The sequence below is a fragment of the Sorex fumeus genome, unplaced genomic scaffold (genome assembly GCF_029834395.1).
Source record: "Sorex fumeus unplaced genomic scaffold, SorFum_2.1 ptg000054l, whole genome shotgun sequence".
Lineage (NCBI taxonomy): Eukaryota > Metazoa > Chordata > Mammalia > Eulipotyphla > Soricidae > Sorex > Sorex fumeus.
The window spans coordinates 27,520,603-27,539,689 of record NW_026606111.1 but is presented as its reverse complement, the minus strand read 5'-3'; the positions used below and the strand labels follow the sequence as shown (position 1 = coordinate 27,539,689).

General features: G+C 42.7%; 1 protein-coding gene across 1 annotated transcript in view; it reads left to right on the top strand.

The window, feature by feature from the left end:
• PPIL6 (peptidylprolyl isomerase like 6) overlaps positions 1–4,897 on the top strand; it is a 34,647-nt gene extending 29,750 nt beyond the window's left edge. Inside the window, exons 7-8 of the mRNA XM_056125326.1 lie at positions 969–1,104; positions 4,786–4,897. Of these exons, the coding sequence (XP_055981301.1) occupies positions 969–1,104; positions 4,786–4,897 (248 nt within the window). The remainder of the gene's footprint in view (positions 1–968; positions 1,105–4,785) is intronic.
• The last annotated feature ends 14,190 nt before the right edge of the window (positions 4,898–19,087 follow it).

Below are 19,087 nucleotides of genomic sequence, written 5' to 3'. Positions count from 1 at the left end.
ATCTTTCTTATTTTTTCTCTTTCGTTTTTGGGCCACACCCAACGATGCTCAGGTGTTACTCCTGGTTCTGTACTCAGGAATCACTCGTGGTGGTGCTCAGGGGACATAAGGGATTCAGGGGATCAAACCTGGGTCAGCCGCATGCAAGGTAAACACCCTACCCACTGTACTATTACTCCAGCTCCCAGATATTTCTACTAAGATTTTATTGCCAATCTTTTTGTAGTTGTTCTGTCAACATTTTTTGTTTTGATATTTTTTGAGGGTTGAGGGCAATATCCTGTGGTGCTATGGGCTTATCCTTGGCTCTAAGCTTAAGGATCCCTTCTGGAAGTGTTCAGGGAACTATTTGCAGTGCCAGTTATTGAACTGGGGTCAGCTGTGTGCAAAGCAAATGTGCTGGTACCTGTACTACTCTCACTCCACGCTCATACTGACCTTGGGCTGGAGCGATAGCATAGCGGTAGGGCGTTCGCCTTACAAGCGGCCAAAATGGCCGACCCGAGTTCGATTCCTCCGCCCCTCTCGGAGAGCCGGGCAAGCTACCGAGAGTATTCGATATGCCAGACACAGTAACAACAAAGTCTCCAATGGAGACGTTACTGGGCCCGCTGGAGCAAATCGATGATCAACGGGAGGGCCTTTACCTTAGCCAAGTTAAAATAATATAAAACAAAATACTTTTAATAAAGGGAGAGAAGAGATAGTACAGGGGCTAGGGTATTTGCCTTGTTCACAGCTAACTTTGGTTAGATTCCCTGGCCTCACATATGGTCCATTCCTGAGCCAGGAGTAAACCCTGAGCACCAAGGTATGGCATCAAACCCTTTAAAAAATAATTTAAAACATCTAAAGAGTAGAATGAATTGTGAAAATATCGTTGACAGCATTCTATTTGTGCTTTTTGTATTATAGTCAGTAGAAAAAATAGCAATATTTTCATGATATACTGATTGCTATCTTTTCAGATGAAAACTTTTCAATTCCTCATAATAAAAGAGGAGTTCTTGGAATGGTTAACAAAGGTCGTCACAGCAATGCCTCGCAATTCTATGTCACCCTACAACCAACTCCCTATCTAGATAAAAAATATGTGGCCTTTGGGTAGGTGCATTGTAAGTTTATCTATTTAATACTCATATTTAAATATTATATGTATTATATTCAAATATATTTGAAATATTCATATGTAAATATTATATGTAATATGTATATAAAATATTCAGATGTAAAATGTGATCAATAATATTTGGAGGGTTAAGCAGAGGACTATCTCAATGAACTGCTTTGCACAAGCTCTGCAAAGGAGGCCTGAATTCGATCCCTGACCCCATTTGTTCCCTGAGCAATGCTGGAAGAATCCCCAAGCACAGAGCCAGGAGTAACTTAACACACATGCACTGCTGGGTGCTTCCTCCTTCCCAAACATAAAAATTAAGTATTGTATGTAGTTAATGGTTAAATAAAGATAGGGTTTTAAAGCAAAAGTAATATAAATATAGGCAAATTGAAACAAATCTTTTAGATACAAATTTTTTAGAAACAATTATATAAAAACAATTTAGGTATGGTATTTAGAATATTTAGTCCACTATCCATACATCATTTTATCTTAAGTTTTAAGGATATTAACTGTAGCACTGTAGCACTGTCCTCCCATTGTTCATCTATTTACTCGAGCGGGCACCAGTAGTGTCTCACAACAAATTGTGAGACTTGTTGTTACTGTTTTTTGGCATATTGAATACATCATGGGGATCTTGCCAGACTTTGCCATGCAGGAGAGATACTCTTGGTAGCTTGCCGGGCTTTCCGAGAGGGGCAGAGGAATTGAATCCTGGTCAGCCATGTTGGCCGCATGCAAGGCAAACACCTTACCCACTGTGCTATCACTCCAATTTTTAATAATTATGATTAATGTCATAATTCTTAATAATATAGAGCTAATGTAGATATAAATTACTATAAGTAATCTAGATAGAAAAGTGTAAAGGAAAGCCACTTAAGTAATGTCTTTGAAGATTGTAAAGAAATAAATAAAAACTATACAAATTATAAATAACATTTTTTCTGAACAGTTTTAAATATGTGTCTGTTAATGAAATATTAACCATATAGGTATATCGGTAATATGTATTATGAAATATTAGCACAATGCTTAAAGTTTTATGGACCCAAAATGGACAGTGCATGATATTTCATCACTTCAGTGTTCCATATCTCCAATTGCTGAAGCAAACATAAGTGTAGGTCTCTCTGTCTGAAAATGATGAAAGTGTTACATTTTTTCTTAGTGTTAGATTATTTCAACCACTCCATTGGATAATTATTTATTCCTTATACCATGAAAATATTTTATGCCAGTGTTAATCTTAACCACAATTAATCCTTAATTATAATCCTTCCTTTGACATTACTAGGTTGAAAAAAGTAGAAAAAAATTTTCATCCAAAGGAGATTTCTGAAGAGGTGATTTTATATTAATAGATACTTCGCCTAATATAATCTCTTGCCTTTTATTTTACGTGGGTCTACTAAAGTAGACTCTGATTTTTGAAATTGCATTCTTTACTTCAGTTCAAAACAAATAGTTTCCACCATTTGTTGGATCATTTCACTATCTTCTTGTCACCTGGCTGAGAGTCTCTACTCTCAAACATGTGCTTAGATGATCCTTTAAATCCTTTATCTCAGAGATTTCCAAACTTAGAAGTCTACTGTCTCCTTCTCAGACAAATAATCACTCAGTGCCACACCTCTGGAAATCTACCTTCTTTTTTGTTTTGTTTTATTCTGTTTGGGGGCCATAATAGGAGTGCCCAGGGGAGGGGAGGGGCACACTGGCTGTGGTGCTTGCACAGCTTTTTAGTTATGATGCTCCCCAGGGTTCACACTTAATTGTCATGCTCACTCACCTGGCTGCATTGCCCTGATTGCATATAGCGCTGTGGCCAAGAGTTCCCACATCAGGGCTGCCGGGGCAGCAGTCTGCATGTGAGTGGCACCAGGGTTCAAACTCATGATCTCAAGCTTGCCTGCCCCACAGATGCTTTTTGCCCTAAGACCTCCATGATAGAGATTTTTTGGTCTTTCTCTAAGTGTAATGGGAAAGTGTTTTAAGTGAGGAGATAATATCAGATTGGCATTTTAAGGAGGACTCTAAGGTGAGAACAATAGACTGGGGCAATCCCAGAGCCAATGTGGGGAAATCATGGCAAAGTGGATACAACCAGAGCTATTCATGAGTGATTTTTTTTAAGTCAATTGGTTTAATTTTTTAAAATTAATTTATTTATTTATTGAATCACTATGGGAAAAGTTACAAAGCTTTCAGGTTTAGGTCTTGGTCATGCAAATATCAAACACATTTCCCTTTACCAATACTTATTTTTCACCACGAAGAACCCCAATAGACCCCCACCCCCCACCCCTCCCAATGCCTGTGAGGCAGATGAATTCTAGTTAACACTCTATCTACTTTGACTAGATTCATTGTTTCGATAAAAGATGCACCATTATTATTTAGAGTTTACCCCCCACCCAAATCAGACATGCTGAAAAAGCATTGTGAAATGATTTGCTTTCTACAGCTGTGTTCAAGAATTAAATGTTGTCACGCGGCCGCAATCGTGATTGCGGCCGCGCGATTTTGGATTTCTCGCCTTGCACGCAGCCAACATGGCTGATCCGAGTTCGATTCCTCCGCCCCTCTCAGAGAGCCTGGCAAGCTACCGAGAGTATCTCGCCCGCACGGCAAAGCCTGGCAAGCTACCCGTGACATACTTGATATGCCAAACACAGTAACAACCAAGTCTCACAATGGAGACATTACTGGGCCTGCTCGAGCAAATTGATGAACAATGGGAGGACCGTGACCATGACCCTGGAAGTATTTCTACTGAGAGTCATATAATTAAGAGATTGTTTTCTGTGCTCTGGAGCCATGGCCGTGCTGGAGAGCCACTCGTGGGGGGCAACTGGTGACCTCGGTAGGGCATGAAGGACAAGCTGGGAATACCCCCCTTCCCATGAGGTTTTAGTCGCCCCATCACCACTGGCTCATACCTGGCTTTCCACAAGGCTCCCAAGCGGCTGCCATCTTTCTTTCCAGAGGGGAGAAGGCGGAAGGGACCAACTCCCTTTCCCCTCCGGGCAGACATGGTGGTGTGGAATAACACATAGTCCGTTCACTTTTCTGCTCCAAGCTTCTGGGCTCTACATTAAGTCGTTGTTCTTCTGGGGCCATGGCCATGCCAGAGAGCCGCTTGTGGGGGGCAACTGGTGACCTCATGAGTGATGTTTTAAGAGGTGATTTTATGTTAATAGATATATCACCTCAAATAATCTCTTGCCTTTTATTTCACCTGGGCCTAATAAAGTAGACTCTGATTTTTGAAATTGCATTCTTTACTTCATTTTAAAACAAATAGCCTTTAAATTCTTTATCTCAGAGGTTCCTAAATTTATTTGGTCTACTGTCCCCTTCTCGGACAAATAATCACTCAGTGCCACCCTTCCAGAAATTTACCTTCTTTTTTTGTTTTGTGGACCAGTCAAAGCCATGCAAGACTTTATGTTTTTTGTCTTGTTTTATTTTTAGTGGGTAGAGTCATCCAGCAGTGGCCAGGGGACACTGTGGTGCTAGGGATCAAACTCCGAGCTTCCACATACCCAGCTTGTGTTCTAATTCTTCGAGTCACTTCCCTTGACCAGAACTCAGTTTAGGAATGTGTATAGAATATGAAAGCTCATGAACAACTAAAATTTCTGTTTTCTTTCATATAGGCAATTAATTGAAGGAACAGGAGTTCTTCAAAGATTAGAATTAGTTCCAACAGAGAATGAAAGACCAACTCAACAATGCATAATTATTGACAGTGGAGTTCTTCAAGCTTGATTGGCATCTTAATATTTTCTAATAATGTATTAGTATGTCCTAATGATCAACGGTTTCTAGATTGAATTAAATTGAATTGAATTAAATGACACCTAATAAAATTTCACTGGAAAGCTGTTGTTCTATGCGATCTCAGTCTAGAGAGATAGCTCAACCGACTTGAGCACACTTGGTTCAACTCTAAGCTCCACCTGGGAATAACCTGTAAACATAGCCAGATGTGATACTGTTCCTCCTCAAAAAACCCATTCTACTTGTGGCCCTTTTTTCACCCCAACACAGGTAAGCACTGCCAGAAACACCTTGAATTTGTCACATGGTTATTTTTAATTTGGTCACTGCATAGTAGAATTATTTTACAGTTGGCATATTTCTCACACAACCTTATTCAGTTACACGACTCCACGGGACCAGGACCCACAGTTTAAGAAGCTAAGGTTAGCTCACCCATCTTCCAGTCCCATCCATTCCTCTTTCTTCCGAAGTTCTTCCATAAAGATGTTGGGGCCAGCGTGATAGACAGTGGGTAGACTGTTTGCCTTGCACGCTGGAGAACAGATGGACTGTTCTCCAGCACCTCATATGGCCTTCTAAGTGATCCCAGATCAGGAATGATCCCTGAATGCAGAGCCTGGAGTAAGTCTTGAGCACCGCTGGGTGTGGCCTAACAACAACAAAAAAACAAAGACAATAAGTAAAAGACTCAGTTTCCCAGGAGTGACCCCAGGCTACTTTCTGGCAAAAGGAGAGAGAATGAGAAAGGCAAGAGGACCTTGATCTTGCCTCTTACCTTTCTCCATGCCATGGAGCCATGAAGAAAACAAAAATCAAGGAAAGGTTGGTGATGTCAGTCCCAGAGCCCTCTGGGGCCTTTCTCTGGATTTCATGCAGTAGGTATAAAGTTTATGAGAGTATTGACTGAGGAATTTGTTACTTGTAGCCCAAAACATTTTTGTTGCAGTTTTAGGGCCAGCACCCAGTTTGTGCTGGGGGATGGGGTGGGTAATCCCAAATCAGTGCTCAGGGGTCACTATTCATAGGGCTCTGGGGACCATGTGGTATAAGTAATCAAAGTCATGGCTTCTCCTGTAAAGAATGTGCTGCAGATCCCTTAACATTCATAATTCAGCAGCAGTGCCTAATAGTGTTGATTATAAGCATATGTAACAGTATTACATTGTTGGACATTGAAACTGAACCAAGGCCCACTCTCTGATGTCAGAAAGCCAAACCCCCTCACACCAGCCTTTGCAAGGAGGAAGAGACATTTTCTTGTAGTCTAGGTGGCAGGAGCAATGCTCAAATTTTCCTCCCTGTCCCTTTGTCTCAGAGAACATTTTCTTACCTGCTTGTGTGTTTGGTGCATATCTGTTGATGCTCTGTCCTTGGGGTGGGGTGGGTTACTCCAGGTGTTGCTTGGGGAACATATAGTGCTGGGAATTGAAGTCTGGCCTGTCAAGCTGTCAACAGGAAGTTCATTTCATGTAGGTAGAAAGGAGGGTTTGAAACTTCTATTTTGTCTGTTTCTCCAAAAACTGGGGCTAGGTTTGGGAACAAACAGGATGGGGGGAGGGGGTAGGAAGTCTCCAGATTAGCTAGAGGCTGTTTTCTGTGCACTTCCTCCTTAAGCACTGATTCTAAGAGATTCTTTTTTTTTTTTTAACTTCATTTATTTTTTATTTTTTAATTTTTATTAGTGAAACACCATGAGGTACAGTTGTAGACTTTACAAGTGCTTGGGTTTCAGTTATACAATGATCAAATACCCATCCCTCCACCAGTGCCCATTTACCACCACCACGGGTCCCAGTATCTCTCTCACCCCCCATTCCCCCATCCCACCCTACCTCTGTGGCAGGGCATTTCCTTTTGTTCTCTCTCTCCTGGGTGTTGTGGTTTGCAATAGAGGCATTGAGTGGCAATCATGTTTGGTCTATAGTCTACTTTCAGCATGCCTCTCCCATCCTGGGAGGATCCTCCCAATACCCTTTATTTGGTGCTCCCTTCTCTATCTGAGCTCCCTTTTCCCCTAGCATGTGTGGGTGGCCTCCAAGCCATGGAGCAAACCTCCTGGTACTAATCTCGGCCACTCTTGGGTGTTAGTTTCATTGAAGACAAAGTTGGCAAAACCGTCCATGATATTGAAGCTAATGGTATCTTCAAAGATGCCACGCCACTGGCCGAGCAAGTGAAAACAGAGATAGATAAATGGGACTATCTTAAACTAAGAAGCTTCTGCACCTCCAAAGAAACAGTGGCCAAAATACAAAGACAGTCTACAGAATGGGAAAGGATATTCGCCGAATACACATCTAAGAGATTCTTTAGGTTATCTTTTTTTTTTTTATTGAATTACCATGAGATAGTTACAAGCTTTCATGTTTGGGTTACAATCACACAATCTTTAGGTTATCTTAAAAGCAAGAGGTGAGCTGGAACCTGAGGGGGCTGTGTTTAAGTTTCCGCTGCTTGTTCCTGTACAGCAACAGCCTGAGTTATGATCATTTGGGCTGGGGAGAAGGCTCCAAGGCCTAGTCGATGGTTGGCCTGCATTTGATCCCTGGCAGCACTAGTGACCCCTGAGCACCTTGAGCGTGGGCCCAAATGGATAATTAAGGTATTGGACCAGCTCACCAGTGTCAGGCTGCTCTGATCCTTTAGGGCAGCGTCAGGTAGCCCCATCCCCTTAGGGTCACCATTTCATAATTATTCACCTGTCAGGAAAACCTTAGTAACTTGCTAGGAGAGAAACTATGAGGAAAAAGCAGTTCAGAGTCATAGCTCATTGTTTATATATAGTGTCCAGGAAACAGCCCACACTGGGGTTTTATAATGCATGAAAAGCATGCTTGTTGGAATCCATTCTGACCCTGTGAAAAATCAAGGTTTTAGGTGGTTTTAGGTCGCAGGGGTGGGGATGGACTCCTGACAGAATGGAAATCCGTGCCCAGGGAGACCTTATGTGGAGCCAGGTATCAAACCCAGGGCAGCTGTGTGCCAGGCAAGCAAGCGCCCTACCCCACTATACTATCTCTCTGGACCCAAGATCCTATTTTATTCTTAACTCTCCCATGTCATCTGAGGAACTTTTGAAACTCAGGCTGCTGACTCAGGAGACAGATTTTATGAATGTAGGACAAGGTTGCCTTCTCTTTGCTTTTTCCCAGAGGTTCTTATCTAACCATTTGAACCTTAATCATTGGGGACTAGCCATGGTCTCCTCGAAGGAGTCTGGCAGTGCTGGACTCTGTGGTGGACCTTGCACAGTAACTGCCTTAGTCTTGCTACTCTCCTGCTTGACCCAGTTCTATTTAGTTCTCCTGCCTGGAGGAACATTTCCCTTCTCTGATTCGGTTACTTATCAAAGGGAGGAGCATCTGCTTTTTTAATTGTCTTTTTATTATGAAACAATATAGATGAGAGGAAGTCACAAAAAATAGTACCTAACATTCCTGTTTAGCAATCCCCCAGTTTTCATGATGACCATTTCTTTATACAACCATCAGATGACATCAAAACCAGACTTCAGTGCATGGTGCTTTTTTAAATTTATTTTTTATTTTTTAATTTTTTAAAATTTTTATTATTTTTTATTAGTGAGACACAATGAGGTACAATTGTAGACTTACACATTTTTGTGCTTGGGTTTTAGTTATACAATGATCAAATACCCATCCCTCCACCAGTGCCCATTTCCCACCACCACGGATCCCGGTATCCCTCCCACCCCCCTAACCCCCCTATCCAACCCTGCCTCTGTGGCAGGGCATTCCCTTTTGTTCTCTCTCTCCTTCTGGGTGTTGTGGTTTGCAAAAGAGGCAATGAGTGGCAATCATGTTTGGTCTGCTTTCAGCATGCTTCTCCCATCCTGGGAGGATCCTCCCAACACCCTTTATTTTGTGCTCCCTTCTCTATCTGAGCTCCCTTTTCCACTCGCATGTGTGGCTGACCTCCAAGCCATGAAGTAAAATTCCTGGTACTAATCTCGGCCATTCTTGGGTGTTAGTCTCCTATTTTCTTATTTTATGTTCCCCAGATGAATGCAGTCTTTCTATATCTATCCCTTTCTTTCTGAGTCATTTCGCTTAACATGATACTTTCCAAGCAGTACCATTTGTATGTAAATTTCATGACTTCATCTTTTTTAACAGCTACATAGTACTCCTGCATGGTGCTTGTGTGATATTTTATCATGAGTAAATTCCTATGGACATCTCCTCAAGTCGTAACATTTTCAGCACCATGAAGACTCCCCTTAGGCTTCCTTAATTGATTCACATTTATTCCCGATTTCCACTCTCCCCCTAACTTATAACAAGCAGAATATGTCTTTTTAAAATAATGCATTTATTTGTTTGGAATATGCTTTTACCCCAAAATCTAAGACATGAGGTATAAAGCATGAAAGCTACTGCCTGTACCACATTCTTAAGGGACCGAGATGCTGCTTAGTGTCAAGATGCATCCTAGGGCCAGAGAGATAGTTCTTGGGGTTGGTACCATAGAGCCTTCCCAGCACTGCTGGGTATAGTCCTCATGGTCCCCAACACCCAGTTCTCTCAACCCCTCCAAAAAAACCCAATAAATATGTTAAAAATATATATGGGGAGGGGAGATTATATAGTGGGCATAGTGTTTGTCTTACATGTGGCTGACCCTAGTTCAATCCCTGGCACCCCATATAGCCCCCCAAGCCCTACCAGGGGTGATTCCTTGAGTATAGAGCCAGGAGTAAACCATGAGCAACACTTGGAATGCCCTAACACCCCCCAAAAAAAAGAATATATGTCTTAGAGTCTGTCAGTCTGGGTTAGAATTATGGTTCTGCTATTCCTCTACCTGCAAGAACTCAGAACTCTGCTCTGATTTTCTATTGCAAAACAGCATACTAGACCAGGACAATCACGCAAGTGACCTGTGTTGCATATGTGAATTCAGTCCCTAGCACCATACACTACCCTAGCCCTGGTGGCCACAGATCACCATCCAGGTTGACTCATTCAAAACAAAAATCAAACAAAGCCTGTGTTATCTACCACAGTTGTTGTGAAGGGCCCAGGACTGAATAAGTATATATGCTATCACAAATCACAAATCATCCTGTTATTCGTCGATTGCCTCGAGCAGGCCCCAGTAACGTCTCCTTCATCCTAGCCCTGAGATTATATTCAAGGCTCTTTAGGAGAATGAGACTCATAATTGTTACTGGTATTTGGCATATTGGGTACGCCACGGGGAGTTTGCCAGACTCTGCCGTGTGGGCAGGCTACATTCGGTAGCCTGCCAGTTTGTCCAAAGTAGGAATGAGATGTCATAACCGCGGCCGCGCGGTTCTGGGAGCTGGTTTTTATAGCCTCTGAGTCTTGGCCGCTGATGGGATTACACGGCGCCAGGGGGCCAGTTAGTGGGTGTGACCCCCGCCTACTGGAATTTGGAGGATCTGGGTGGAGGATGCTCGGCCCCAATCCGAGTAGGCTTGGAGATCTCGGCCCCGGAACCCACGTGGCTTTGTCCCTCTGCCAGTACCTTCAGGTGTGCGGAGAGTGGTCTCAGCATGGTGGTGGCTGGTCCTGGAGGTCTTCAGCTGCCGGAGCCCTGGTCGGGGCGGGGAGGAAAGCTCAACCCGCTCCCCTCCAACGGGCCCCGGCGAGGACAGCCAGGCGCAGGGGCAGGAGACTGCACTGTTCTCTTCCGGGAGCTGGTTTTTATAGTCTCAGAGACTATATATGCTATATCTTACACTAAACATTATGAAGGAGTATGGTGTCTAGACAATTTTTAAATTTTGTATAAAAGTTAAATAAATGTTGTATATGGGACCTGTTAAGCTAGAATAGCTCCATAGATTTATGCTCAAAAAATTACTAAGGTGTAATATTCAGGGTGTTGCCTAGGAACTTAATTTTTGTGAGTTTTGTTTGTTTGAGGGTTGGGCTGCACCCAGAGGAGTTGAGGGTAGGAATACCTATTTCCAATGTTTTGCTCAGAAGCAGCTCCCAGCTATGCTCAGGGACCATGCAGTTCTAGAGATAGAACCTGGGCTCTTGTATGCAAAGCATATGTGCCAATCCCTTAAGTCATCTCCCTGGCCCAGAACTTGTATTTTTAATTTTTGTTTAAAAAAAGATACTCTGTATTGCTGATGTGGCTCAAAGACAAAAACTAAATCAACTCATCAGCCAGACTGTGAAACATGTTCAACAGGAGACATCTTCCAAGGTTTGACAAAGAGTTGATATCCAAATTACATAAAAAATAATGAAAAGAACTCACAACTCAACAAAACAATCCACTTAAAATTATGGGCAAAAGACCAGAATAAACATTTCTCCAAAGAAGACATATAGTTGACCCACAAACAATATCATCCATTAGATATGTAAATCATGACCATAATGAGGTTGTCATTCCATACTTATGAAAATGGCCAATATCAAAAAGATTGGAGGGGTCAAGGAGAGTACAGCCAGTAAGGTACCTGCCTTGCATATAGTCAACCCAGATTTGACCAGTTTACATATGGTTCCCTCAGCCCCTCCAGGAGTAATCCAGAAGACAAATCCAGGAGTAAGCCCTGAGCACAGTCAGATATTGTCTCCAAATCAAAGAAACTCAATTCAGGGGCTGAAGTGATAGCACAGCAGGTAGGGTGCTTGCCTTGTATGCGGCGGACCTGGATTCTATTCCCAGCATCCCATTTGGTCCCCGAAACACCGCCAGGAGAACCAGGAGTAACCCCTGAGCATCGCTGGGTGTGATCCAAAAAAAAGAAAAAGCAAAAAAAAAAAGTCAATACATTTGAATCTGCTCTGTTGGTGAGGATATGGAGGGAGGAACTCTGGTATACTGTTAGTACAACTGTAAATTAGTGCAGCATCTCTGGGAAATAATATGGAGATTCTTTAAAGAAAACTGGTACTTAGTTCGATACTAATTCCTCCTTGTTTGTGAAGTTTTACTTCCTTTCCTTTTCCCCACTACTTTCTAATAAACATTTTATTACCCCATACTCCCAAAAGGAAATCCCACACAATCCAGTAATACTACTTCTAGGATGTATCAGAAAGATATGAAAACATCTATTGGAAAGAATATTTGCACCTTAATGTTCATAGTAGCATTGTTCTCAATAGCCAAAACATGAAATCAACCTAATGCTCCATTTGACTTGACAATGAAGCTGTAGTTGGCATCCTCAAAGGAACACTGCTCTGGGATTTATAAGGGTGGAACTGTATCATTTTTTTGCTTTAAAATTATTAAATTATTGAATCACAGTGAGATACAAAGTTAAAAAGTTGTTCATGTTTGAATTTCAGTTGTATAATGTTCTAGCACCCATGCCTTCACCATGTCTGCTTCCCTAATGTCCCCAGTTACCCTCCTGCCCTTCAACCTGCCTCTATAATTGACACTTTTCTTTTTTCCTTTTAGGCACTGTGGTTTGAAATATCGTTACCAAAAAGTGATCATGTTTATCATAACTTTACCTCCTTTCAGCCCTCAGTTCTTGTCCAAAGTGATTACTTCCCACTATCATTGTCATAGCGGTCCATTCTCTGACCTGTCTGCCCTGTGCATTTTTAAGATGAAAAGGATGGAACTTGAGGTGATCACATGAAATAAGGATCATGTGAAGTTAAATAGGATATAAAATACAATTACCTGATGGTTCCACTCATATGTAGAGTGAATAGCTAAAGCAAATGACCTGGAAAAACCAATAAAACTAATCCCAAGCCTGTGAAGACTGGTGATTACCAGAGAAAAGGCAGAGGAGAGATGGGTGGAATGAGTAGAAGGATGTGTTTAGTGGTAGGAAGCCCTGGACCTTTGGGGTGTTGGGGGTGGTGATAATTTCAAAGAGGTACAAAGCAAATCTCTGAGATTCCATAATATTGTAAGTTGTTGATGATGGACAATATTTGAAGAGTAATAATACAGTGATGCTTCTGTTTTAACGCTTTGTGTTGTTACTAAGAAAGTTTAAATTCCAAGTATAAGACTTATTTTAATAAAATAAAAATACTTTTATTAGATATAATTCTAGATTTTTCCAACTTACAACTGAGAGTAAAGGTATCTTGTGATCTATACAAAATATAAGTTACATGACTTTGTCCTAATTGTTGATATACCAAAGTCACATACCTATGTTATCTCTTGAACTAAGCCATGTTGATACAGGAGTGTGGTATCTGGAAGTTTTCTTGTTTGGGAGAAATGAATAAACATTTAAAATTCTAAGGAATTTGTTTGGGCTCTGTGCAAATAGAGACATTTATTTATTAATGAATATGCTGACAATCTCAGGATTCTAGACCCTGAATTTTTAAACTTTAGACATATTTTAAATTAAGTATACTTTAGTCCCAGTTGTATAACCAATCAAATCACTTTACACCTTCCTCACTTGGTTTTGAAAACCAGCTCTAAAACTTTCGTGATCTTCTTAAAGTAAAGTAAGTAAGTAAAGGCCCTCCCGTTGATCGTCGATTTGCTCGAGCGGGCCCAGTAACGTCTCCATTGGAGACTTTGTTGTTACTGTGTCTGGCATATCGAATACTCTCGGTAGCTTGCCGGGCTCTCCGAGAGGGGCGGAGGAATCGAACTCGGGTCGGCCATGTTGGCCGCTTGTAAGGCGAACGCCCTACCCGCTGTGCTATCGCTCCAGCGTGATCTTCTTAATGTTCCAAAATATAAAATAACGACGAAAACTTCATTTAATTTGGGGCATCAATTTCAAATCGGGGGGGGGGGGGAATACATCTCAATCAGTGATTTGAGAATTCATGGAGATAAGTGATAATACTTCTTTTTTCAGTCTTGCATATAAATTTTCTCCCTGCAGTCTCACTTAAATTTTATTTTCTTCCTATAATAATATGATATTTAATTTTTATTTCTCACAGGGAAGGCAAATGCTGCTTCTTGAAATGGTTTTACCAACCACCCTCTGGTGTGATGACACTTCTCATGGCACTTGACACACAGCAGCTGATCAGTAAAAATGAACTTCCCTTCTGCAATGTCAGTATGCAAACACCAGAGTTGTTCAGATCAGATCGCCCCAAGACATGTAACTTTACCATGCAGATGATTGGAGTCAAGGTTAATTAAGGCTCAGGAGGTTTAGAAGATACTACTTCCCTTAGCTACCTTAAAAAGAAAATTGAGTCATTTCGCTTAACATGATACTTTCCATGTAGTACCACTTGTATGTAAATTTCGTGACTTAGTCTTTTCTAACAACTACATAGTACTCCATTGTGTAAATGTACCAAAGTTTCTTTAACCAGTCATCTGTTCTCCGGCACTCAGGTTTTTTCCAGATTCTGGCTATTGTAAAGAGTGCTGATTGAAACCCAAGCACAAAAATGTGTAAGTCTGCAACTGTACCTCATGATGTCTCACTATTAAAACATTTTTTAATAAAAAAATTTTAAAAAAAAAAGAAAATTGAGGCTGTTATGAGATTCACAGTTTTCTCCTGAAATATTTGGGGAGGGGAGGTGGGCACATGCAGTAGTGCTTATGGACTACTCCTGGATATGCATAGGTGGGTCTGGCCCAGTGGTGTGCAAGGGACTATACAGTGCTGGCTGGGGCAAGATTCTGGGCCTCCTGCACACAAAGGACATGCAGCCCATTGGACCATTTTTCCAGCCCCAGAAATAAGATATAAGAAAAAGTGTTATGACTAAAGTTAACTACTGATTGCAGAACATCTTTTTCCCTTTCTTTTCTTTTTTGCCATTAGAAGCACCCCTTTCCTTTCACATTGAAGACTAATACTTGTATTTCATTTCTTGACTCAGGGCCCTCCCGTTGATCAACGATTTGCTCGAGCGGGCCCAGTAACGTCTCCATTGGAGACTTTGTTGTTACTGTGTCTGGCATATCGAATACATCACGGGGAGCTTGCCAGGCTCTGCCGTGCGGGCGAGATACTCTCGGTAGCTTGCCGGGCTCTCCGAGAGGGGCGGAGGAATCGAACTTGGGTTGGCCATGCTGGCTGTGTGCAAGGCAAACGCCCTACCACTGTGCTATCGCTCAAGCCCTTCTTGACTCAGGATTTTTATTTATTTATTTAGGTTTGGGGGATATCCCCAACTGTGCTCAGGACTTACTCATAGCTCTTCACTCAGTGATCATTCCTGGCAGTCTTAGGGGACTGTATGTGGTGCTGGGGTTCAAACCTGGGCTGGCTGCATGCAAGACAAATGCTTACCCTCTCTATCTCTGGCCCCTAACTCAGGATGCATACACTAAATCTCCAATGAAATAAACTTATTCTCTATGTAAATTCCCCAAACATATGTGGTTAAGTTGATTTTTTTTCTTCTGCTAATCTGTCTGATGCTGTTTTCATTACTAGACCAGCCTGAAAAGCACCTGGAAATAGCAGGAAATTGCCCTGCTACCTCTTCACCAGACTGCCACAGACAGAAACATCATTATCATCATCATTCTGAGACACTTAAGTCCCTTTATACTCAGTATTGCCTATTCTAACATCTTTTAAATTAAGGTATGTCCTCAATTAAAATAGATATCTGGGGATAGTACAGTAGGTTGGGAGCTTGCCTTGCACATGGCCTGAGGCTGATCCCTGGCATCCCATATTCTCCCCCGACGGTTCTTTTTAGTAGGGTGTGCTTGGCCTTCTGGCACAGGGGTCCTGAAGCTTCTGGCTGGGAAGCATGTGCGCCTCCAGCCCCAGGGGCAGCAGGGCAGCCTGGGATCTTTGGGGAGGGTGTGGGACACTTGGACTCTCCAGGGAAGTGCTCTTTACCAGGCAGCACAGAATCACTTGAATATTTTGGGGGAGGGTACTCCTACTCAGTGCTCAGGAGGTTCTAGCCCACCTGTGATTTTTAGCCAAGGGCCAATCCCATGGTATTGGGGTCTTCAGCCCACACCAGTGATGCTCAGAGATTATTCAGGGCTGTAACCCGTAGTGCTGGTGAACCATGTGATATCAGGAATGGATTCCAGTAGGGCACATGCTAGACAAGACTATTCATCTTGAGGTGTATTGAAAAGCACCTTACCATATCAGGATTGGGAGGGGCACAATGGCTTCCAGTCAGGCACATAAGGTATCAGAGAGGTTCTGCGGGGAGAGGTAAGCTGGAATCTTGAAGCAGTAAGTAATGAGACAGGGTGAAAAGTTTCTTTTTGTTTTCTGAAGTTTTGAGATCGATCACAATCACGACCATCCTGTTGTTCATCGATTGCCTCGAGCAGGACCCAGTAACGTCTCCTTCGTCCTAGCCCTGAGATTTTTAAAAAAGTGCCATACTCAAGGCTCTTTCAGGGTTAGGAGAATGAGACCCATCATTGTTACTGGTATTTGGCATATTGGGTACGCCACGGGGAGTTTGCCAGACTCTGCTGTGTGGGCAGGTTACATTCGGTAGCCTGCCAGTTTGTCCAAGGTAAGAATGAGATAATAAGATGTCCGCTTCCGGGAGCTGGGTTTTATATAGTTTTGAGATGACTGAAGATTGAAATAAAGCTCTAACACACCTAGATTTGAAGCATAGTAGAAAGAGAAATGCTTCTGGTGCTAGATCTAGTTGCAGGCCGTGCTCCTTGACTCCTGTATACCCAGAAGTTTTGTGTTATTTCCTCAAATGTCACTTTCACTGACATGACATGTGTGACAATGGCCTGGGGAGCCTTCACAAATAGTGACACGGGGCAGTGCCCTATCACTGTCACTGTCTGCTCGTTGTTCATCAGTTTGCTTGAGTGGGCCCAGTAACGTCTCCATTGTGAGACTTGTTACTGTGTTTGGCATATCGAATACGTCACGGGTAGTTTGCCAGGCTTTGCTGTGAGGGAGAGATACTCTCAGTAGCTTGCCAGGCTCTCCAAGAGGGGCGGAGGAATCAAATTCGGTCGGCCCGGTCGGCTGCATGCAAGGCAAATGCCCTACCCACTGTGCTATCATTCCAGCACATTAGAAATTAAAATAAATAAATAAAACAGACAATGTAAAATAAAGTAGGTCACACCAGGAGTAATCCCTAAGCACAGAACACAACGCGTGGCCCCAAAACAAAATAAAAATTCAGGATGTGATTCCAGGGAGATTGGAGGGGAGGCCTGAGATTTCACACTTTTAACAAATCTTGAGGTGGTACTAATGATATTGGCTCAGGAACCTCACTTTGAAAGGCAAGAGTAAAGTAAGGTTTTTCAACGTAAATTGCAGATTAGAAGCACATAGGGAGCTTCAACAACCCTCATGTTAAGGCATTACTTTCAAGCTTATTTAATCAGTACTAGGGCATCAGTTTTTTCACATCTCCCTTAGTGGTTCCAATGTTCAACCAACTTGGAATGCAATGCAAAAAGAGTTGTGCTTTCCTCTGAAAGCCTGGAACAGTCATTGAAAGGTTATTCAGAGTCCAAGTGGAAAGCCACCTCTGACAGCACTGCTAGTATTAGTATTTTCATATCAGTTCTAACCTGTGTTAATAGTAGCATTAGATAACTCACAATTAGCCTGATATATTAGAATCCTTCTCAGTTGAAAATGTAAAACAAATACTACGTGAAGTTTACTACATGTTGTTAAGCTGTATTACAGATGCCAGTTCTTGCTCTGCAATGGTGGAAATATTAGAAATAAACTGCAGCACTGTCCTCCCGCTGTTCGTCGATTTGCTTGAGCGGGCACCAGTAATGTCTCACAACAAATTGTGAGACTTGTTGTTACTGTTTTTGGCATATCGAATACGTCACGAGGAGCTTGCAAGGCTCTGCCATGCGGGCGAGATACTCTTGGTAGCTTGCCAGGCTCTCCGAGAGGGGCGGAGGAATTGAACCTGGGTCAGCTGCGTGCAAGGCAAACACCCTATCCGCTGGGTTATCACTCCATCCCTTTTTTTTCATCGATTTTATCGAGCAGACCCAGTAACGTCTCCATTGTGAGACTTGTTGTTATTGTATTTGGCACATCGAATACGTCACTAGTAGCTTACCAGGCTCTCCAAGAGGGGCGGAGGAATCGAACCTTGGCCAACCGGCTTGGCCGCGTGCAAGGCAAACGCCTTACCCACTGTGCTATTGCTCCAGCCCCCAGCCCATTAGAAATAAAGTAGGGAACATTCTTCTGGGGGTGTGTGCTTGGGACCACATCTTGCTGTGCTCAGGGCCTCTGCAGCAGCATACGAAGCAGGTGAGTTTCCTCCTGCATATCTCTCTCTAATAAACCAGCACTTCTTAAACGTACACATGACTCTCATGCAGGAGGCTGGGATTTCACTCCCCACACCACCTGACCATCCCCCTCAGTCTCCAGCTACAAGTATAGGCAGCATCACAGGCCAAGATGATCACCAAGAGCAGCCTCCTGTCTCCTGAGCATTGCTTGGGAATCATCCCCTCAGAAAAACAAAACCAAAAACAAACAAAAGAAAAAGTGTACGATCTCCCTGTTATAAAAGACTAAACAAAGTCTTAAGGCCTAGAATTGCACCCCCATATAAGTGCTTTATGCAGTCAAATTTTCAGGGTGTTAAAGCAGACATCACAAGACTCCGTGTTTGTGTTACTTCACTAAGATAATCGTGCAAAATAAAAACTGCGGGACAAATACAAAATAGCTGATAAAGACGGCATTAAATACAGCTTTTATAATCTAATTCTCACCATCTGATTCCAAGCACGGCTATCCCGGTCTTTTGTGAGATTGGACGGCAGGTGGCGCTCACCCACACTACATGCCTGAGCAATGAGAAGACACTCGGGGATTTCGAACGCGCAGCGCTCTTAATGGCAGGGTGTTGCGGTCAAGCCACTTTTTCTGAGTTTCGGTTTCTTCGCGTGTCAAGCTGTGGGTGGAGAAGGATCAGATAGCTTTCCATCCCACATCATCTGTAATTCTGATGATGCTCTGGTTGCTACGGTTGGCTGAAGTAGCGAGTAATTAGGAAGCGTCGGGAGTGGAAAGAAAAGGGTGACACACAGAGACAGCTCTGGCTTCAGTCTCCTTAATACGTGGCCGGCCGAGCTGAGACTCAGTGACCACGTGGTGTTTCCAGTTCTCGGGGACAGGGGGGTGGGACACATCAGAGACGAACTTTAAGCAAAATCGATTACTAAAAAAAAAAAAAAACCCTGTGTGTGTGTGTGTGTGTGTGTGTGCGCGCGCGCGCGCGCGTGGGTGCGACACAT